This window comes from Manis pentadactyla, chromosome 8 (genome assembly GCF_030020395.1).
Source record: "Manis pentadactyla isolate mManPen7 chromosome 8, mManPen7.hap1, whole genome shotgun sequence".
In the NCBI taxonomy this organism is placed as follows: Eukaryota; Metazoa; Chordata; class Mammalia; order Pholidota; family Manidae; genus Manis; species Manis pentadactyla.
This window is the reverse complement of record NC_080026.1, coordinates 83,054,641-83,078,341: the sequence shown is the minus strand read 5'-3', so window position 1 is coordinate 83,078,341 and position 23,701 is coordinate 83,054,641. Positions and strand designations below refer to the sequence as shown.

The 23,701-nt window shown below is 39.9% G+C and overlaps 1 protein-coding gene across 5 annotated transcripts in view; it reads left to right on the top strand.

Annotated features, from left to right (window-relative positions):
* Positions 1–18,315, top strand: part of RHOBTB1 (Rho related BTB domain containing 1) — a 61,719-nt gene extending 43,404 nt beyond the window's left edge. For 4 of the 5 annotated variants that reach the window (XM_036895074.2, XM_057505896.1, XM_036895073.2 and 1 more), the window contains 6 exons: positions 1,491–2,470; positions 4,127–4,245; positions 9,812–9,962; positions 12,729–12,817; positions 15,507–15,612; positions 16,118–18,315. In XM_036895074.2, coding sequence (XP_036750969.1) covers positions 1,491–2,470; positions 4,127–4,245; positions 9,812–9,962; positions 12,729–12,817; positions 15,507–15,612; positions 16,118–16,287 — 1,615 coding nt within the window. In that variant the 3' untranslated portion in view covers positions 16,288–18,315. The other variant, XM_036895078.2, reaches the window with a different exon arrangement.
* Positions 18,316–23,701: the final 5,386 nt, after the last annotated feature.

Below are 23,701 nucleotides of genomic sequence, written 5' to 3'. Positions count from 1 at the left end.
TCATATAGTATTTGTCTTTCTCCACCTGAGTTATTTCACTGAGCATAATACCCTCTAGACCCACCCATGGTGTCTCAAATGGCAGGATTACTTTCATTTTTATGGCTGAATAATATTCCATTGTGTATATGTACCACATCTTCTTTATCCATTCATCTACTGATGGACACTTAGGTTGCTTCCATTTCTTGACTATTGTAAATAGTGCTGCAATAAACATAGGGGTGTGTATGTCTTTTCAAATCAGAGATTTTGTTTTTTTTCAGGTAAATTCCTAGAAGTAGAGTTACTGGATAATATGGTATTTCTGCTTTTAGTTTTTTGAAGAACCTCCATACTTCTTGGAAAGCCAAATATTTATACAGGAAGATCAATTCCTAAGAGTATGGTTCAGAATCAAGTGTTTGTGAACAGTGTGACAACAGATCACATCTTGCCTATTGTTTTAGAATCTGTGTCCTTACTATGATTATGCTATAATCACAGTATTATTCTGCTTATACTGCTTCCTAAGGCTTGATTAAATTGTAAAAGGACCTGTGTGCCAGCCTAAAAGGTATAGACTTTATTCCATGGGCTTTGTAGAACCAGAGGAAATATTTTTAAGGAGTTGCAGCTAACTTATCCTTGTGTTATATAAGAATTTTTTGTGCCACAATGAAAACTGTGGGCTAAAATGTGGAGAGTCAGTTAAAAGGCTAATGCACTAGTCCCAGCAACAATGGTGAGGGCCTGACTGAAGGGAGTAGAAGAAGAGAGAAGGGGTAAGATATGAAAGAAGATCCACAAATCTAATAGAAGAAACTCAATGTGCTTCTGGATGTGAACCTCTTAGTCTAGAACTAGGGAGTTCTAGACTCTAATTGCTTGGTGGAGGTTTCTCAGCAACTTGCAAATATGACCTTGGGCAAACCCTTTAAACCCTCTGCCTCAGTTTCTTCAAAATATAGAATGAAAATAACACCCACAGGGCTATTGTGAGAAATGCATTTGGATTCATTTTAAAGTCGTAAAGCAAAACTTAAGCACAAGGTAATGATGATAAAGATGAAGTTGCTGGTGGTGGCGAGAATGGTAACAGCTAACATTTATCAAGCACTCACTGTGGACCAGGTACTATGCTAAGCATGTTATCTTATGTAAACCTCTCAGTAGTCCTTCAAGATATAGCGACTCATTGCTATTATTCCCATTTTACAGATGGGAAAACTGAGGCTTAGAGAGGTTAAGTAACTTGCCCAAGATCAAATAGCTAGTAAATGGCTGACACTTCAGTTGTTGTGGTTACCACTGAAAGCATTTTTTTTTCCTGCAGTTTTAAGTCCTTTCTATTTGGATGACTAGGGACTGGTAGATTTTTTTCAAGAACCTTATCAAAAGCCTAATAAAATTTTAAATGTATAATTCAATTAGGTGTTTAGATAGGCCCTAATTACTTTTTTCCCCCCTAAAATAAGGCTGATACTAATTTTTTTAACATTTTATTTCAGACCCATAAAGAGAGGGGATATTCTGCCCCCAGAAAAAGGGCGAGAGGTTGCAAAGGAGCTTGGCATACCATACTATGAGACAAGCGTATTTGACCAGTTTGGAATCAAGGATGTGTTTGATAATGCAATCAGAGCAGCGCTGATTTCCCGCCGGCACCTGCAGTTCTGGAAATCCCACTTAAAGAAAGTTCAGAAGCCTTTACTTCAGGCACCATTCCTACCTCCAAAAGCACCTCCACCAGTCATCAAAGTTCCAGAATGTCCCTCCATGGGGACGAATGAAGCTGCCCGTTTACTGGACAATCCTCTGTGTGCCGATGTCCTGTTCGTTCTTCAAGACCAGGAGCACATCTTCGCACACCGAATTTACCTCGCTACCTCCTCTTCCAAATTTTATGATCTTTTTTTAACGGAATGTGAAGAAACCCCAAATGGGAGTGAAGGAGCTGGTGAGAGAGAGAAGCAGAGCAAGGATTTTGAGGGGAGGGCAGTGAGCCTTGACCCAGACAAGGAAGGGCAGGAAGGCTCCCCGAGGACACCGCAGGCCAGTCAGTGGGAGTCCTCGAGCCAGAACCTGTCCCAGCAGGAGACTCTGGAGCTGGAAGCTGCGAACCTGACTCCAGAGACGCAGACTTTGTTCGGCTGGAGTAAGGGGTTTGTTGGCATGCACAGAGAAATGCAAGTCAATCCCATTTCAAAGCGGCTGGGTCCCATCACTGTGGTCAGGATGGACTCATCAGTCCAGCCGGCCCCCTTCCGGACCCTGCTCCAGTTTCTGTACACAGGGCAACTGGATGAAAAGGAAAAGGATTTGATGGGCCTAGCGCAGATCGCAGAGGTCCTGGAGATGTTCGATTTAAGGATGATGGTAGAAAACATCATGAACAAGGAAGCCTTCATGAACCAGGAGATTACAAAAGCATTTCATGTCAGGAAAGCCAATCGGATTAAAGAGTGCCTCAGCAAAGGGACCTTCTCGGGTGAGTGAGTCCAAAGGCAGAGCCATCGCTCCTTTTGTCTGCAGCTTATCAAACACGGGCAGGGGAAGGGATAACTATTGCTTACATGTGTAAGTGCTCATTTGTTTCCCATGTACCTTTCTAGGTTATGTGCACTGATATACTTAATTCTTATCAGACTTAAGGGCTAAATATTTCATCTCCATTTTGCAGGTAGGAAAACTGAGGGACAGAGAGGTTAGGTAACTTGCCCATAGTTATACAGGTAGTAAATTGTAGAGCTAGGATTTGAACCCAAGCTGCCCCCTAAAGCACCCTGGCATCATGATGCTTCTGAAGGGCAGGTCAAGTTACCCCTGAGTGTGAGCCAGAGCTGGTCAGCTTGGTGCTTATACCTCCCCATCAGGATCCCTTCCCTGACCAAGTCTGCTCGCCACTGACCCTTCAGCTCTTAGCCATGACAAAAGCCAGTGACCTCTGGTCCTGTGGCCACTGAAATCCTTGAGGTGATTTGGGCCACCTTCTTCATTCCCAGCAGGGGTGCCTCATCTGTCCTCTCCTTCTCCTCTTCTATTCTCACATGCCTTTACCCTGATCTTCTGTTTATCTTGCCTCTTTTTTTCGTACCATCTATGCTATATGCTGACCACAGCACCCTTACATAACTGCGTAAGCACACTGGCAGCCTCTACCCAAGATGGATTATTAACCTAGGATTGTACTATCTTACACACTTACACTGTTTTTGTTCTGCAGTTGTCCTCTGTGTGTGTGTTTCACTGTAAAAATATGACTTCCTGACTTCCATTTATGTGGATACTTCTATTTTTGTCTTTATCTTTCCTAATACCTCCCATGGTAATATGCATTTAGTAATATATATTTATTAATTCATTATTGAGTCTATTCATTAATTTTAAGTCTTATGATAATATTTACTCCCAACATTGGCCATCATGATATTAGAAGCAATCTTAGAAGTTAATGAAATGTCACAAACCTGCAGTAAATCAAACAATGGACTTTAAGTAAAGTTGATGAAATCACCCTTTTCTTCCTGCAGAGGCATAATGACCAAATACAATGTGGGAGCTTCATTTGGATTTTCTTTTTAAGAAAAAAAAAGCTATAAAATAAACTTAGGGATAACTGGATAAATTTGAATAAGAAACAGATAATGGGTGATATTAGTGAGTTATTGCCATTTTCTTAGGGTAATAATTGTTTGATTATCTAGGAAAATGTTCTTATTTTTAGAAAACTCTTGATACAGTAATTAGGAGTGAAGTATCATGTTATCTGTTAAAAATGTCTATGTATATGTAAATATGTATAGAAACATAAATACACATACACACAGCTAAAGCAAACATGGCAAAATGTTAACAAAGTGATAAATGAGTTATCATTGTACTGTTCTTCCCACTGTTCTGTATGTTTGAAGTTTTTCATAATTCCTCCCTTTATGTTACCATATGGTTCTTAGAAATTGTGTTGTGATTCATGTGTAATTGTGCATGCTTAGGTAACCCAGAGAGAACTGGATGGGTCAGAGGTGGGGGCTGACCCAAAATCAGTAAAGATACAGAAGAAAGAGCATGACAGATGTGGATAGATGAATTTGGGTGGGACTCTGTGAGGCTAGCTCATGGTTGTGCTTCCTCAATCCTTGGGCAGATGTGACATTCAAGCTGGATGATGGAGCCATCCGTGCCCACAAACCACTGCTGATCTGCAGCTGCGGGTGGATGGCTGCCATGTTTGGAGGGTCGTTCGTGGAAAGTGCCAACAGTGAGGTATGTGCCTCCTGGAACACCTAAGTAGTATCTGTATGAATGTGCATGTGTATTTATAAAAAGTATATATAAACATGAGCCAGATGACTTTGATTCTTTACCCACTTGCATGAAAGAGTTCCTTGGGTAGTGCTTGAGTGTTAGGTCATCCTCTCCTTAATTCTGCAATTATGGGGGGCTACTGTCTATTGTTCACTTGGTATGTGTTAGTATCTAAGTGCTGTACATGCATATATCATCTTTTCATCCTCACTGCTCTCCTTATCCATGAAAACATGACCAGCTATACTTTTTAACAACTGTGACCAAGCAAGAGACCATCAAAGTCACATACAAGAGAAGCAGAGCCTGTCTTCCAGAAGTTCAAGACAGTAAAAAATTCCTTGTCTCCTACATCCTGGGCTCAGCTGAGCCCCAACCAGATGGGAGACCATAAGAAGCCACATTCTTGTGCTTCAGTCTTGTCATCTGCAAGATGAGGGTGCACTCGATAGCCCTCAAGGTCCCCTGGAGCTGGCAACCCTCCACAGTTCTTCCCTGACTTGTCTTCTCTAAGGGTTTGTTAGCTGGAGGGGAACAGTTATGGAGCAAAAAGTTACTCCTCTGAACGTATCTGTAAAAGTGCCATGGTCCCATGGAAGTGCTGGGTCACTTGTCACACTGGCCTTATCTCAATAAGAAAGATATTCTTAGAGCAAAGCAAACAGTATCTTGGAGACCCTGTATCTTCATCTTTTCCAACTCTGTTGAAAATAGAGAAAAATTTCATTCAAGCACTTTTAACTTTAGAGGTGCATTTCTGTTGAGTTTTGCCAGTATTTTCCAACCATCTTTTTTTAAAAAACAAGGGGACACCCCATCAAGTTTATTGTCCTAAGAGGCTTGTTTTGCTTATCTCAACATCTCTCTAAACTTTTTAATGAAACAGAGAAAACAATAGCTAACTTTTCAAAGGGGACACTCTCAACAGAAATCAGCTCTCCCGTTGTGTCCCAGGAGCCTGAATTTGCATTCCTAAGTAGAGAAACAATCTTAGAATCACTAGCAAGGATGGCTGGGATGGCTGGGGCAGAGAAGGTCACTAGGCCACCCGCCTGCTTCCAGAACAAACTGCAGATGCTCCTAAACCAATCCCAGCAAAAGGCTGTCTACTGTTTGGGGAACAGATGTTAAGAATTATCCTGATGACCTCTCCTTGTGGTCTTCATCTGTAACTAAACAATGCCTTTCCCATGCCATCAGGGGTGTTCCAGAGCTCCATCATAGCTCCTTGGAGACCCCCCAGTGAAGGGGTGGTGATGCTCAAATCCAAATCCCTCCACATACAAGCTATGTGGCCTTGGGCAAGCAACCACATTCCTAAGCTCCAGTCTCCCCATTTGGAGAACACAGTAACAACCTGTAGTGTGGTTGTGAGGTATAAGAGTTAATACTTCAAAGCACCTCCTGATCTTAAATAGGTGGTAGCTGCCATTAGTCTTATTTTGCTCTGAGTATGAGTTGATGCTATTCTTTCCCTCTTACTTCCACTAAAATTTGGGTAAGCTACCAATTAATAAACTTCATTCAAACAGCATTTCACCAACTTCAATAATCTCCAGAGATAAAAAGCCCGAGGCATGCTTCCCTTTCTTTTCCAGTTCACTGAGATGTGTGCTGATTGGGCTGCAGAACGCCTGCTATTAACCCAGCAGAGAAGTTGATCAAGGTCAGGAACCCAGGCACAAAGGGACACTGTCAGAGCTGACCTCACAAATGCTAATCCCCTTTATCCCTTCCCAGAATGGACTGTAATCGTCTCCAGATTAAAATGTGCAGGAGAGGTGACCAAAACATAAACTTGGCAGCAAAGGTGACGGCCCACATATGTGGTTGTTTAATAGCCTCTCCTGGAGGTGGCCCCCTGTTTAGCACTCCCTGCCCAGAAAGACTAGGTCACTTTTCACTTAGAACTGTACCTGAGGCTCTAATAGGTGTGCATAGGTTCAACCCAGCTCAGAAAGACAAAGACCATGGCACCAGGCAACAGAAAGTCTGTGCCAAAATTCCTTGAGCCAATATATCAAGAATGCCATAAGCTCTTGACATTTCTGCCCTTTTCTGCCCCTTGTCTTTATGCCCAGTGGGGACTATTATAATAGTTATGTAGCTATGAGCTCTAGTCTTAGCTTGACCTCAGGCAAATGACCAACGCTCTCTAAACCTGTGTCCTCATCTGTAAAATGGAGATAAGAGAACCTTTTTCAAAGGGTAAGGAAGGTGTGAGAGTACATGTGTAAAATGTTGAATTTGGTGCCTAGAACATACAAATGCTTAGGAAATGTTGGTAACAATTATCCTGAAGGATTTCTATTAAATTCATTCCATGAGGGCTAAAGATATTTGTCCCCTGAAAGCCCTAAGTTAAAAAGTTCCCAACTCCCTTCCTAAACTAGCAAAGTGTGATAAAGATGATTATGTGGAGGGAAGAACACTCAGATAAACTCTCAATAAATGTTCCATGATTGATTTAGACCTATATTATCACTTGGGATTTGTTCTTTCTAGGCCACTTTTAACTCTGTTTTCCTATGAAAATCTGACTTACCACACAAAATTCAGCTTTTTTTTTTTTGCATTCATATGCATATCCATAAAGGAATAAAATATGCCCACTGATATTACTTTAACTTTTTTTGTCATTTAATATTTAAGAAAACACTGTATTTTACATATATTTTTCTCATTACTTTTAATGTAGCAGTAAGCATAATTCTCTCCCCAGAGGTATCAGCAAGAGGTTCATTAAAAATGCATGCCCGGGTTGTAGTAAGCAATGCTCTGGATCTGAATGCTTTCTTATTCTCTATGAGACCATTCTCTAATTATAAGCCTAATAGTCTGAGCTGAGCATCACAATCAAAATTTTAAACCAACTAAACTGGAATACAGGGCGTTGTTTAGGTTAGCACTATATTCCCCATACTCTTTTCTTTCTTTAAAGCTACCTCCAGCAGGTAGGATTCAAAATTCTTAATTCCATTTCTTATGTAGCTTCATTTATATTATTTTTTACAGTTCTATAAAAGTTATAGAGTTAACTATGACTGTTGAGATCACAGAAATAGGCTTTAAAGAATCAACAATGAGGGAAAAAATGCATCTTCTGAAAGTGTTTTTAGTCTACTCTCATTTGCAATTACTTCTAAGGGTCCCTAACTTTATTTGCCAAAATGAGCCATCACTTCAAAAAATGTTAGCATCATATTAAGCAAGATGGAAACAACAAGTCACGGATGATGAAAAATGTCAAGACACTCCAAAGATATTAGGAGTATCAGGGCCTGCCCCAGCTTCTTGCCCTGTCCTCTAAACCATTATTTTCAGAAACAGCAAACATCCTCATCTCTGAGAAAAAACAAGAAACTCTAGGACTTTTTATATTTATAATCACTCATAGTTTATAGCACTTTGCACATTGTAAAATGAATGTACTTTCACTGGCTATGTAATTTCACTGAATATATAATTTCACTATGTAAAATGAATATACCCTCACGATGGCCCAAATTTTACAATTTCATAACTTAACTAACCTTCAGTTTTCTAGAAAATTGTACTAATCCAAACACCATTCTAAAGAAGTGAAGTTCGGCCATGTGTTGATAACATACAGGAACAAGTTTATGTGGGTATCTATAAATAAAGTCCTGTCTGTGTAAGATAATGCTTATGTACATAAACATACATGTATGTGCGCATACACAGAGGCATAGCCAGTGGTAGATTCACTGCAATAGCAAAGAGTTACAATGGCTTCCTTATTTTAAAATAATATCAGTAATAGTTTCTACTTGCCAAGTTCTTCTATAGAGGTTGTGCTACCCACTTGAAATGATCACACTTGTCAAATCACCGGTGGTTTTAACCCACTCAGCTTATTTATGGAATCATAATTGTTTTCATTCACTCTGTCTGAAAGTGGGAGTGATTTCCTTAATATTTCTAAGAATTTTCTGGGCCTTCACTTTGATGCATAAAGGGAAAACTCTAAGTGCCAGAAAGGATATACCTTTTCTGAGATGGCTATGCAGGAGAATGACCGAGAAGGTTTAACAGTTCTGGAGCCACACCACTGGAATGCATTGATCATGAGCCCTGTGTAGACTGTGGAGGTAATTGTGTGTGTGTGTGTGTGTGTGTGTGTGTGTGTGTGTAGAGAGAGAAAGGGATTAGATATGTAATATAGATGTAATCATATATAGTACAGATACAATCATATAATATATAGATATACATCTTTCTATGCTGTATAGAGATTTCCTAAATATCAGAATTAAAAAGTTTATAACTGTTTTCCTTTTGAACTTAGAAGTATAATGCTTAAAAATGATTAGTGAAATATGGTGCTTTATTGTAATATAACCCAAACCTTTGCTTCTTCACCATGAGGGTTTCTAGTACTACATGGTAGTTCTGAACATAGACTTTAGAATTATACTCCTTCTGTTCAAATTTTGGTCACTACTTCCTAGCTGTGGATCCTTGAATATGGGATTTGAGTTCCCTGAATTTTAATTTCCTTATCTGTAAAGCGGCACAAATAATAACCTCTTCCTCCTAGGGAGGATATAAGGATCAAATTAGATAATGTGTGTGGAAAGCTTAGAACAGTATCTTGTGCATAAAAGGCCTTCAATTAAGGCTAATTTTTATAATCATCATCATGGAAATAGCAAATACCAATGGCACCATTCTATACTAAACCAGGGCCCATCTCTGGAGCTAGTCTGGGACCTAAAACAGAGAGCAGCTGTACAGTGTACATCCCCTTTGATCCATTCCCAGCTACCCAAAACTCCCTGGCTCGTTGGCAAACTCTAGCGTGTATTTACATTGGCAACAACTACAGGTCAGGAGGGGAATTAGTGGGATCCTGCAGGGAAGAATCCACCATCCCCACCAACTATTCCCAGAGGTCCCAGGCAAGGGTTTCTCCAGATTCTCTGAATCTCATGCTACAGGTAATGTTCCAGTAGTTCCAAATCTACGTGATTGTGCCAAAGGACAAATGTTAAAGTGTGTATATCATGTTAGCATATACTGAGAGAACACTGGAACCAAGCAGTCACGGCGGCAGCAGGGTGGCCGCTGCTCCTGTTTTGACATCCTAGAGAGCTGGGCTCCAGCGTGTGTCAGCAGCAGCATGGTTTGCAGACCCCCCCAACACCTGTCAGTTGCTAGGAGACTTCTTTCCCCACAATAGAGTATTATAAAGTACTTGGCAAAGAGAGCCCATAATGTCATCATACATTTACAGCCCATTTGTCTGATTTATATGTCCAAATAGCCATTTAAAAATTCCAAATCAGGCTTTGTCAGGCAGCCCCACTCTTTTGTCATCCACAAATCAAACTGTATGTTTAAAAGCTGTAAATAGAGAACAACTTCTACACCCAGTCTCAAAGCAGGTGTCCCAGACTTGCCAATATCGAATCACACAATTGGGTCATTTATACACAATATGTTCTGAAAATGTGTTCACTGCTTTCTTCAGCAGAATTTAGCTTTTCAAATAATTTTTCAGGTATATCTCCCAAACATAAACAAGATGTCAATGCAGGCGGTACTGGATTATCTCTATACCAAGCAATTGTCACCTAACTTGGACCTGGACCCACTGGAATTAATTGCCTTGGCAAACAGATTTTGCCTGCCACACTTGGTTGCACTTGCAGGTAAGGCTGATGACATGACGCCATACCATGTCTGTCTGTCATATTTATCAAAATCACATTTAAACAGAAACAAAATTTTCAGGGAATAAAACATTTTTTATCACCCAATAAAGGACTATCTCATGCAGGGTGATATGAACTGACTAAATCTATCAGAGAGCCCAATTCAACACACATTTCTTAGGAACCCACTTTGTGATAGGCCCTGTTACATGACACAGCTATGAAGGGTAGTGATACCTGACCCCTGCCCTTCAGGCCCCTGCCCTTTGCACTCTGCCTCATTTGTGGACCACAAAATTTGAAAGAAAACTATTGTGCCCGTGTTTTCCCCATCATGTATGCTCAGACACAGTCTTTCATCAATAGGTAGTAAGAGGCAATGGTTCAGAACAGAGCCAGATTGCTTGGGTTCAAGCCTAAGTCCACCCTTTACAGACTGGATGAATTTATACTTGACATAACTGCCATGCATCTCAGCTTTCTTTCTCTTTAAAATGGTATGGTAATATTTTACCACTGAGTTGTTATGTAGATTAACAAGGTAAGATATATATGTACATAAAGTCTCCTTAAAACAGCGTCTTGCACCTAGTAAGCATTATGTAAGTGTTGTTTTTTTTTTTAAGCTAGTTTAGAAAATGTTCTGACACTGTCAAGATCATTTTGGGAGAAAGAAAAAAGGGAGATTTGGCTTAACGTCACAAAACCTTATGTATCATGTCTAGATTTGTCCAGTGGGTAGGCTGAAGCAGTTCTAAATAGGATATATGCATTCAAATACCTTTTCCTTACATTTAAATGTTCAGTTTCATTCCCCAGAGGTGTCAGTTAGCAATCTGGATGTTTATTGCTACATTAGTTGACTCCTGTTAACCATGAAAGCAGAGACGATGCCTGTTTTGTTCACTAGCCTGTCTCCTGCACAGGAAAGTGCCTGAGCACATTAGGTTCTCAGTAAATACATGCTGAATCACTAAATAAGTGAAAATGAAGGTATGAACAAACCAGCCAGTCATATCTGCACTTAACATTCTGGCAGTGTCTTCAGAAAAAAGATTTCTTTCTCTGTACTCCAGGTTTCTACTCGCCCAACTGGAGCTCAAAGTCTTTGCCTTTCCTTACTTCTTTCTCAGTTGGACAGGAAGAGGTAGTTGAAGACTTGCTATTTGACTTTTTAAGAAACTGTTTTTAACCATTACACACCTAAAGTTATAGATTTAAATGAGTGTACAGCTTTTTAATTACTAACTCTAGAAGGCTGCAATGGGAAATTCCTGTTTCTGAAATGTGAGTTCCGATCCATCTGACTATCCATAGTTTTTACAAGTATTTGTCCTTTGAGGATAAATTTAACTCTTTTTAGATAGTCAAATATGTTGAACAAGCTTTGTGATCAATCTTTAAGTAGTTGCATTTTGCTTAAATATTTAGTCTGGTGATGAAAATATGGGACTGATTTCTCCATGAAAGAAACTGACCCAAAGAAAGCTTCTTATGTGTACTACAGACTTCTGCATATTTACTTCTGTTATTAAATTCAGTAATTACTGTTATGATTACTTAATATACAGCTTCCTAAGATGACTCCTTTAATCATGTATGGTGTTTGATGTATACTGTTTAGAATATAGTGTTTAAAAATCAGTTTCTGGTGTGAGAATGCTTTGCAAGCCAATATGTTAAATGAACAACAAGAAATGTTGCAATTGCCTAAAATTGAAAGGCCCAATGACTTCTCAGAGAAATTTAGCTCCAAATAGTTCTATGCCAGTCCAGCTGAGGAAGGTTGTTCCAAAGAAGCCATTCAAATCTAGATATCACATTGACCAGAGGCATGTCGACTAACAAGTATGTAGCTCCAGAATGGAAGGTAAGCATGATCTGTACACTGTCCTGGATTAGAAGAACAGATGCAATGCTAGAGATGAAAAAAGAATACATCAACATCAAGGAGCTAGAAATGCAGGCCTAAACTCTACCCACACAGGTCAAGCCCAGATGCAGGCAACAGCCCAGATGCATGCAAGAGACAGTGCAGTCCCAGAACCACAGTTTGAATTCAGTTTACAAGTCTTGGCTATAGCTCCCAAGCAGAAATAGCTCTCTTAATTGGATTTTGTTACTTCTGGTTATAGGTCTCCCAAGCCGTTAGAATCTAAGAGGCCTGCAGCTGTTGAGACAGACAGATGTACACACATTTTTGATTCCCCATATGGATTCATTCCTCTGTTAATCTCTCCACTCTCAGAGATTATTCAGAATTAGAATGGGGGGAAGCTGTTAAGCAGGAAGATACTAGACCATCTAGAAAATTCTAGGAAGGGCCTGGACTATCTAGAGCAGCACTGTCTAGTAGAGCTCTCTGCACGATGGGAATGTGTCTGCGTGGTCCACAGCACATGTGGTTGCTGAGCACTTAAATGTGACTAGGGTGACTAAGGACCTGAATTTTTAATTTTATTTAATTTTAATTAAGTTCAGTCTTGTGACCAGTAGTTACCATACTGAACAGTGAAGGCCTGAAAGACTCTGGCTATTTCCTAAGTATGAACAAGTGTCCCCAGAGTTGTTGGTGTAATGGCTGGAGGCCAGAAGTCCATGTACTGAAAGGCCACACATCAGGATGGGCCCTGAATTCAATTCAGTGGTGGCCAGAGCTGCATCCCTTACTTCCTTCCCTTTCAGATGGTCCCACACCCTCTAAGCAAGCTAGCTGCCTTGCAGAGTGTGGTTTACCTTTCTTCTGTTCTCTTTCTTCCCCAGAGCAACATGCTGTTCAGGAGCTGACCAAGGCCGCCATGAGTGGCGTGGGCATTGATGGGGAAGTGCTCTCTTATTTGGAATTGGCCCAGGTTTGTAACAACCTGCTTCTCACCTTTAAGTGCGTTCAACCAGTTCATTTAATGCTGATAAAACATTCCACTGTTGCATCTGTCTAAATAAAGATGTCACCACTGAGTCACTGAGGCCCCCTGTGTACACTGGGAAGATCTGAGAGTTTTACACTTCATGCATCATTCATCCTGCTGGGCTTCATTTGAAAAAACAACAAGGACCCCACCCACATGCCAGCCCCACTGTCCCCCAAGGCACCAGCTTCACATGTGGGAGAATAACCTTAGGCATGATAAGGGAAGGTTTTCTCTTTCCTTTTTGAATTCTTGGACATGAATTGGCCAAGATCCAATAGTTTATAGAATTCCATGAAGCCCTGTAATGTCCTACATCTCACTGCAGCTCTCCTTGGGTTTTCTAAAATCAGTAGCTGTTAACATTGATTTTGTGATTCCATAATCCCAATATACACTTGCATACTTCTCCTAGAGAGGGTACCTAGTCCAACCTTAGCTTTGTCACGAATAACTGCCTCAAGGCACAAAGCTAAACTCTACCTCAGTTTCCTCATCTGTAAGAAATGGGACTGATAATTCACACCCTATCAACCTTACAGATAATTCTGAGAATCAAGTGGGAGAGAATATTCAAGAAAGAGCATTGAAGAGTGGAAGCCCTCTCATAATGCAAAGCACATATGCAAGAATGTCTAGTTCCTGGCATAGACTTATTATTGACAATGAGTTTATACTCTGAAGAAACTAAGAAAAAGTTCTTCAGTCCTTTCTTCAGCCTACTGGTTTTGGCTTTTTTTGTTCCCTCTCTCAGGTCAGTGTTTTACTAAGACTTAGATCAAGGAACTTAAGTCAATATTTCTCATTCAATGAAGAGGAGGTGGTTTCAGGAAGAGGAGGGAGGCATGCGCAGGCCAAGTTGCCATTCCAACTGTGGCCATAGGAAACAATACCAATTCAAAAGAGGAAAAGGTGGAATAGGGCTTTATGGCAACCGACTCACTCTGACTTAACAGTCAACAAGTATTTAGTATTTTCTCCCCATGCACCAGGCACCACCCTAGACAAAAGGACATATAGATACTCAAAAGGACAGGTAGATTCTCTACCCTTGAGGCAAACATAGGCAAGTAACAGAAATAGACATAAGCACAAATTATTGAAATCCAACGTGAAAAAGAACCTAATGGAGGGTATAGTCAAAACCAGGAACAGACATCAATTGCAGTAGGAACAGCAAGCTCCCAATTGGTTGTCCACACTTGGAGTTTGGGGTCTTTTGAAACAGGCCTGGGGGGTGGTAGGAGGCCTGTTTATGACCTGTGCTCTTTCCAGTAAATGTTCTTCTAGAGAAAAAATGAAATGATTCAGTTTCTTTTAAGGCTGGTTCACTTGAGGGAAGGATTTGCAGTTGTGTCTGTTTGCTCTGTGTCCCTGCCCTGTCCCCTCCCCTAATCCAATCTACACATACACCCTACAAGGAAATAATACCATCACTGTTAAGCCCTGACAGGACTTGACAGGAAGAATTTAGGATGGAGGCTCCCATATCTTAGGCCCTAGCCCTGCGGTGTGCTAGTAAATATTTAACAATAGCTTGAGACAACTGGGACCCTGATGTGTTACATTTTTCCAATCTCCATGGTGTAAATACTCCCACCTGGTCAATTTTAACAATAAGAAACCACTGAACTCAGAGTAGGGAAGCAATACACACAACTGACTCTCTTGGGCAGGTCCAGGCCAACTCCAGTACATCACTACCCTAATCTTACTTTCAGAAAGAAATCTAGTATCATGAGAAGTTGGAAGCACCAGCTAAACTTATCCATGACACTGAAGTTGTGGTTTGCAGAGAGTTTCTTGAGTTACTTTCTGAGGACTTTGGCTTTTCCATTGAGTTTTGTTCACAGTGGAGGTGTGGACCCCAGAGGAAGCACACTGTAGGTTACAGGGTTTCAACTGATCAAAGAAACTTCAAGAGCAACAAACAGAATGGATATTTGAGAAGGGCATGAGCAGAAAGAATGAGGGATGGGGAAGCCCTGCCAAATTCGGGGAGAGAGTGGGGAGACGATTTTTGAGCGTCAGGGCTTTTTCAGTGACAGCTACCTCAGCTGCCTCCTCCCTGAGCATCTGCTCAGAAAGGAGAGGTGGAGTGCCAGGATCCCTCCCGCCCCGCCCACTCTGACTGCTCTCCTTATGCAACCAAAGGACAGGTACAGGACAGTCACGCATTCCACAGTCTCCTCTTTCAGATCTCTGGCCCCAGCAAGCTGAGCTCAGACATGCGACCCGGAATATTCTGTTGCCAAGGCTTCCTTAAACAGAGATGATGTCGCTGCTTTCTGCTGTTGGCTGGTGCCTTCCGGAAGCCACCGTCATGTATCACTAGGCAGCCAGGTGGCAGGGGAGGATGGGAGGGCAAGGCATACTCTAAACTCCTGATCTGATACAGTGCCTATTTTGGCACACCTATCACATGGGATAAGAGAGGGGTGTGCCAAATGCTATATATACTTGGCTGGCGCCGGAACCATAGCCAAAGTCAAAACACTGTAGCCAAACAAGAGGTTTATGGAATTAGTCACACAGGCCCTTTCTTTCTTTCACCCCTACAATGGCTTCCTATCTTTTTGTAGCCCCACTTTAGAAAACAGAGTCTGACCCCCTTCTGATCACTTCCCTGCAGTTTCACAATGCCCACCAGTTGGCCGCCTGGTGTTTGCACCATATCTGCACCAACTACAACAGTGTTTGTTCCAAGTTCCGCAAGGAAATCAAATCGAAATCTGCAGGTGAGACTCTGGGGTCCCCATTTGCCCAATTCTCATCACCTCCGACTCAGGTGTTTCCCCTCTGTGCCCTTGAGAAGGCAGCTCAGGGAGAATTCTTGTCAATGGCCGGTGTAACATGATGCAGGAATTGTAGGTTGGGAATTCTCTTTGGAGAACCTTATGCTTGGGGGACTTGGGTGAATGGGCCTCAGGGTGCCCTGCTGCTGAGCATGCGAAGGCGGTTGGCCCACCCTTGTACAGGCAGGCATGCTTGGGAGCAAGCTCACTCTCTGAACTCAAGTGGTCCCGGGTTCCAATTCCCTGTGCCCAGCCACATGACTTTAGGCAAGTGATTGTCTCAAGGTTTAGTGTCACAATCTGCAAATGTTCCTACTCATAGTCCCTGAACATTGGGTTGTTGAGAAGATAACATGAGATAATCATATAGAAGAAGCATTAAGCACAGAACCGGGCATATAGGAGCGGCAAACAGCAGGTATCATCACCCACATCTTTCCTTCACCAGACAACCAGGAATACTTTGAGCGGCACCGCTGGCCCCCCGTGTGGTACCTGAAGGAAGAGGACCACTACCAGCGTGTGAAAAGGGAACGAGAGAAGGAAGATATTGCACTGAATAAACATCACTCAAGACGAAAGTGGTGCTTCTGGAATTCATCTCCAGCAGTCGCCTGAGGAGGAAGAGGAAAAACCCAGTAATCTGACCCACCACTTTTAAAAGCACTACTGTAAATTAGTCTTATTATTAGAAATAAGTCGTAGTTCAGGTTTCAGGCACTGATCTTCCTCCACATTTGTGCATTTATCTTTGTTGGGATCAAAGCACAATCCCCATCAATGCGCCTGGACAAAAAGGGAAGTTGATGCTCACTGCATTCCTTAAACTTACATTTTTTGTTAGAAGGCTAAATAAAATTTTGTCCATTACCTTGTTTCTTTTTATACAAAGGAAAAAAAAATCCAACTTTGATGTTTCAAATTCCAAATTGGAAAATATTTTTATATGGTCTCTTGTATTTTATTAAAATGAAAATACTGTGTATTACTTTATTTTACAGGCCACAAATTAACGATGAAGTCACCCTGTGATTCTCTCTGCCCACATGACCACCACGCATTATTTCATAATTAGAGGGTTATCCTTTTGTTGTGAAGTAAAGGGTTGGAATGAAATTCCCCTAAGTGCAAGTTAGAGACCGTTTAATCTTTGTTATGCCAAATAACATCGGTATAATTACCAAGTCAACTCCAAGAATGTGTATTTAAAATATTTGAGGTGTAAGTGCTAGTAATTATATGGTTATATGTGCCATGTAAAATATAGTGATATCAAATCTTCTGTTGTCTAAAATGTCTAGATTCAAGAGAATAATCTTTATAATCACTAGAAGGGCTTATTAAATCCCAGCATTATCAGGGCAAACTCACTGGTGGACCTGAATACAAAAGATACCGTAAAGCATTGGTGTTTGGATTGCTGCATTAGGGTTTATATCTCTCAGTATTCCTTGATCTTGCCGTGCTTCTACATGCAGATTCTCTGCTGAACTTGAACTGAGATGGGCAAGGGAAAAGGTCCCCCGGACTTGTCCCACTGTCTATAGGCGTGTCACATCTCACAACCCAAAATTGGCTTCCTCAGGTCTCTCACCTGCAGCCAACTTCTCTTTCTAAGACACGTATTTTTAACTCTTCCCAGGGAAAATTTATGACGCTGCAGAAATAGGTTAAGGCAGACCACCCAGCCCTGCTGAAATTCAGCCAGGGCCTGTGAAAGCGCAAAGCTGGAGGCTGGGTAGTCTAGGCCCCCTGCATTCTCCAACGCAGACAGGAATCTTTTTCCAAGAGTCTAGGAAATGGTGCTATTGTGAGTTAGTTCTGACCCTTTGTCATTCTGAGTTTTCAGTGTTAAAATAGGAAGTGTTGAGCAGGGGAGCTTTTGAGAGGCAGTCAGTCATTGCTTCTCTGTAAATTAAAATGTTGCAGCACTTATACAGAGCATTTTAAGGTCACAGTTCCATACCTGCTATGGGATGTTGTATGGCGGGGCAGGGCTTATTCTGTTGGGAGGTCAACTTACTGAAGCTAAAGGCTGTTAATTGTCTTTCCTTGCTTTCAGAAGTTGGAAAAAAGACAGTTGAGTCCAAATCCCAATGTTGATAGTCATATATGTGCATTTGAAAATTTATCAGGATTGCAGATGGGCATGTTTATTGGCAGTGGGTACACAACAGATACAGGAGTTTGTAGAGGCCCAGCAATGCACCCTCCCTCATGACAAAGGAGGGGGCCATAGATTAGGGGTGGGTGGTTGTAAATGCACCTACTTTAATTTTTGGTCAGTCAGGTTGTAAATCATTAATGGAAGGAGAAAAGAGACAGAATGAGAGAATAAATCTCAACACTCAGGAAGAATTGGCATATTTCTCATCATAAAAAAGGTAGAAGCTGAGTTTTCAGTGGTAGTCAGAGTTGAATTTATACAACCAAAGCTCCCATGCGATTGTTACTGTAATCTTGCCAAAATGTAATGGACATATAAGTGAACCTGAGGTATAAGCAATAATATCCACTAGTGTTTGTTATCAGCTACTGTAACCAAGTGGCTGGTTCATTTGGTTGATGCTGATTATGGCCTTTAACCATGGTGGTTTGTTTTGTGTTTTTATTTCACAAAAAGCCAATAAAACTGTTTAGCTATGACGTGCCTCCTGTTTTTTTTTTAAAGACCATCAGCATTATCATGTGATAATAAATCATTAGTGTGATAATACCTGTGATAGTTTTTTTTAAAAACTATCAAGACTGTAAAGAAGCAAAACTTTAAATGGGAGCTGTGTGTGCTGCAGTAACAAAGCAATTTGAATGACTTTCAGCTCTGTTTTCAGGACTGCCAGAGGGATTCCAATGCCCTGATGTAAATGAGGGTCTGGCTCTTGGCTCTTGGCTAATATGATTATGTCACTAGGCATGGTACAGCCTTGGAAAAAGCAGAAATGATGTCTCTACCTTAATGGACTTACCATCTCGGTTTGGTCAATTCTGTCAGCAATTAAGTGAAAGGTTGGATTGGAAGGTTCATTAAGATCAGTCTTTTCTCCACAAGCCTTTGGGAAAATATATAATTTCTAGACTTCTACATAGTATAATGTTTACTCAAACTGAGTTAAGTCCAAATCCCAGTGCTGACAGTCATGTATATGCATTTGAAAATCTATCCAGATTACAGATGGGCATTTTTATTGGCAGTGGAAACACACTAGGTACAAGAGTTTGGAGAGGCCCAGCAATGCACCCTCCTCAGAGGGAAGAAAGGTCTCCAATGAGATCTCATAGAGTGACTCTTCTGAGTGACAAAGTCCCTATAATTCAATGGAAAATTGAAAACCAAGAAATATAACTGTGGAAAGAAGACAGATTTCCAACACATTCCCACCCCTTTTAAAGGTGGGTGGTCCAGATCATGGCATCTTTTACATAATGCATACCAGTAGAGTCTTACCTATAGAAAGTTTTGGTCTCAGTTTCTCCAAGGGCAATACCTGGCAAATCATTATGGATTTCACCAACCTGCCATTGGCATTCTAGGAACCCAAAATCCTGCTGGTTTAAAAGTAACAAGTATTTTCATTATAGACACTCAAAAGTAAGAATCCAATGTTTCTAGGTTTTTTTTCTCCCACACTTACTTCCTCTGTATGATCTATATCAATTGTCAAAGTTTGGTTTTTCATCACTGTGATATTGGCTAAGTAGAATGAATTTTACTAGTCAGAGAAAAAAATTAAGTGAATTCTGAGTATGGAAAGTATTTCTATGACTGCAGCTTTTCTGAAATGAATGCTTTTATGCAAGCTAAAGACTCACCAGGCTTCTTCTGGAATTGAGTATATGAGGTATTTATTTAATCAAATGCCCTAATTGGATACTAGTTGACAAGTAACAATAATTCCTTTTTTCTAGACTGTGCATTGCAGAGAATATGTTTGTGTTATGTATGTAAGTAACTAAGAACAGCATAGTGAAGTACTGAAAAAAATAAAAGGGCTAATGGCAATTTAAAAAGAAAAGAAAGAAAGAGGAAGAATGGCCACTGACCAAAGCCATGGAAGTTGAATTAAGCACTCTGAGCCATGGACTGTCTCTCTTTCTTTCAAAACACTAATTTATGAGTTTATTCCATATCTCATTACTTAATTTACTTTCAAATTTACATTACTCATTACTTTCAAATGAAGACTTAGCTCTGTTGAATTTCAATTAGGAGGCAGGAGATGTATGCAACATGAGAAGACACTGGTGTGGAAACACTGGTGACCTTCTATAAAAGGAGCGCTTCTGGAAAAGCAATGCTGTTCTCTTCAGTTGCATTTGAAAATTCTACCCTGTGTTGACAGTGCCTTTAAATAGGGTATTTTTACTTAAGCTACTTAGATGCATGGTTTTTCACTGGGTTCATATGCATGTGCCTTATAAATTAAATATTTACAGACTACAGTCTACAAAATATGGAAGCAATTTAGAAGCAGTTAAGTCTTCAGTAGAAACCAATCAAAAAGCTGCACAACCAGAGACATGAAAGTGCTAGAAACAACACTAGGAGATATGAAGTGACTTGCCAGCAACTCACTCCTGTTGCTCACCATTTCTCTAGGAAAAAAACATCTTAGAGACATGGACTTCCAGTAGAATGTAGATGAAATGAGTGATACACAGATGTGGCCCCATGAAAAAAGTATTTAAATTCTTTGAGTCTGGATGGCTTCACAGCTGAATTCTACCAAACACTTAAAGAAGAGCTAATACCCATCATTCTTAAAGTACCAAAGCTAGAAGAGGAGGGAATAATTCCAAACTCATTCTATGAGGCAAGCATCACTCTACTACCAAAACCAGACAAAGACACTACAAAAAGAAAATTTTACACCAATATCCCTGGTGAACATAGATGCAAAAATACTCAACAAAATATTAGCAAACCAGACTGAAAAATACATCAAAAGGATCAGCCATCACAACCAAGTGAGAGTTATTACAGTGATGCCAGGATGGTACAATACTCACAAATCAATCAACATCATACACCACATAACATAAAGAAGGATAAAAACCACATGATCATCACAATGCTGAAAAGGCATTTGACAAAATTCAACATCCATTCATAATAAAAACTCAACAAAATGGGTGCAGAGGGCAAGTACCTCAACATAATAAAGGCCATATACAACAAACCCACAGCTAACATCATTCTCAAAAAAGCTTTTCCTCTAAGATTGGGAACAAGACAAGGATGTCCACTCTCCCCACTTTTATTCAACATAGTACTGGAGGTCCTAGCCAAGGCAATCAGACAACACAAAGAAATAAAAGGCATCCATATCAGTAAGGAGGAAGTTAAACTGTCACTGTTTGCAGATGACATGATATTGCACATTAAAAACCCTAAAGAATCCACCCCAAAACTAACTAGAACTAATAATTGAATTCAGCAAAGTTGCAGGATAAAAAATTAATACACAGAAATCTGTTGCATTCCTATATACTAATGATGAACTAGCAGAAAGAAATATCAGGAAAATGCTTCCATTTACAATTGCATCAAAAAGAATAAAATACCTAGGAATAAACCTAACTAAGGAGGTAAAAGACATGTACTCTGAAAACAATAAGACATTCATGAGAGAAATTAAAGAAGTCACCAATAAATGGAAAAACATTCCCTGCCCATGGATAGGAAGAATTAATATTGTCGAAATGGCCATGCTGCCAAAAGCAACCTACAGATTCAATACAATCCCTATCAAAATACCAACAGCATTTTTCAATGAACTAGACCAAATAACCTAAAATTCACATGGAACCACAAAAGACTCCAAATAGCCAAAAAAATCCTGAGGAAAAGAAAACAAAACTAGGGATATTACATTCCCTGACTTCAGGCTATACTACAAAGCTACAGTAATCAAAACAATGTGGTACTGGCACAAGAACAGACCCATAGATCAATGGGACAAAATAGAGTGCCCTGACATAAACTCACACATATGTGGTCAATTAATGTATGATAAAGGAGCCATGAATACACAATGAGAAAAAGACAGCCTCTTCAATAATTGGTGTTGGGAAAACTGGACAGCTACATGCAAGAGAATGAAACTGAATTACTGTCTAACTCCATACACAAAAGTAAACTCAAAATGGATTAAAGACTTAAAGTAAGACACAAAATCATAAAGCTCTTAGAAGAAAACATAGGCCAAAATCTCCTGAACATAAGCATGAGCAAGTTTTTCCTGGACACATCTCCTTGGGCAAGGGAAACAAAATAAAAAATGAGCAAGTTGGACTACATCAAACTAAAAATTTTCTGTACTGCAAAGGACACCATCAGCAGAACATATAAAATATATGAAGAACTCATATGCCCCAAAAAACAATAACCCCATTAAAAAATGGGCAAAGGATATGTGGATGTTTTATTGCCCTTGTCTAGCTTGGATTAACACATAGTCTACAGGCACACACCTGAACATCTACATTTGCTCTCTTACAACACTAAACTATGTTTTCTACCTTTATGTTGTATCTACCTACCACTTCAGCATCTTATTAAAAATAATAAAGAGAGAAATGTGGTATCCACATATAAATCAAGTATAAAAATCAAATGTGTATTCATATTTGAACTGACTGTTTATAGTTCATAATGCATGAGCAAAACCAAAAGTTTCTGTGATGACTGCCCTTGTACTGTTCACCATGTAACTTATTCACTATGTAAGAATTTGTTCTCCATGTAAGAACTTGTTCGTTATGCTTCAGAAGATTGGAGACTGACGAAAATTAGGCTTGGGGTGGATTAATGATTGTGCATTGAGCATTGACTCCCCTATACAGAATTTTATTGTTGTTAACAACCATTTGATCAATAAATATGAGAGATGCCCTAACAACAACAACCAAGAAAAAGTACACACTTCCAATTGTAAAATAAATAAGCAACCGGGATGTAATGTATAGCATAAGGAATATAGTCAAAATATTGTAACAACTTGGTATGGTGATAGCTGGTACTTAGAATTATCATGTATATAAATGTTGAATCACTGTGTTGTACACCTGAAACTAATGTAATGTAATACTGTGTGTCAACTACCCTTCAATAAAAAATAATTATCTAAAAAAAAAAAAAAAATGGGCAAAGGACCTGAACAGACATTTCTCCAAAAAAGAAATACAGATGGCCAATAGGCACATGAAAAGATGCTCCACACATCAGGGAAATGCAAATCAAAACCACAATATCACCTCACACAAGTTAAAATGGCCACTATCCAAAAGACAAGAAATAACAAGTGTTGGTGAGGATGTGGAGAAAAGGAAACCCTCCAACACTGTTGGTGGGAATGCAAATTGGTGAAGCCACTATGGAAAGCAGTATGGGGGTTCCTCGAAAAACTAAAAATAGAAATACCATATGACCCAGTAATTCTACTTCTAGGAATTTACCCAAGAAAACAAAATCCCTGATTCAAAAAGATAAATGCTAGAACCTCACCCCCCTGTTCTTAGAGAAATCTTCTGCATACGTGGATGTTTTATTGCCCTTGTCTAGCTTGGATTAACACATAGTCTACAGGCACACACCTGATCATCTACATTTGCTCTCTTACAACACTAAACTATGTTTTCTACCTTTATCTTGTATCTACCTACCACTTCAGCATTTTATTAAAAATAATAATAATAAAGAGAGAAATGTGGTATCCACATATAAATCAAGTATAAAAACCAAGTGAGTATTCATATTTGAACTGACTGTTTAGAGTTCATAAAGCATGAGCAAAACCAAAAGTTTCTGTGATGACTGCCCTTGTACTGTTCACCATGTAACTTATTCACTATGTAAGAATTTGTACTCCATGTAAGAACTTGTTTGTTATGCCTCAGAAGATTGGAGACTGATGAAAATTAGGCTTGGGGTGGATTAATGATTGTGCATTGAGCATTGACTCCCCTATACAGAATTTTATTGTCGTTAACAACCATTTGATTAATAAATATGAGAGATGCCCTCACAAAAAAA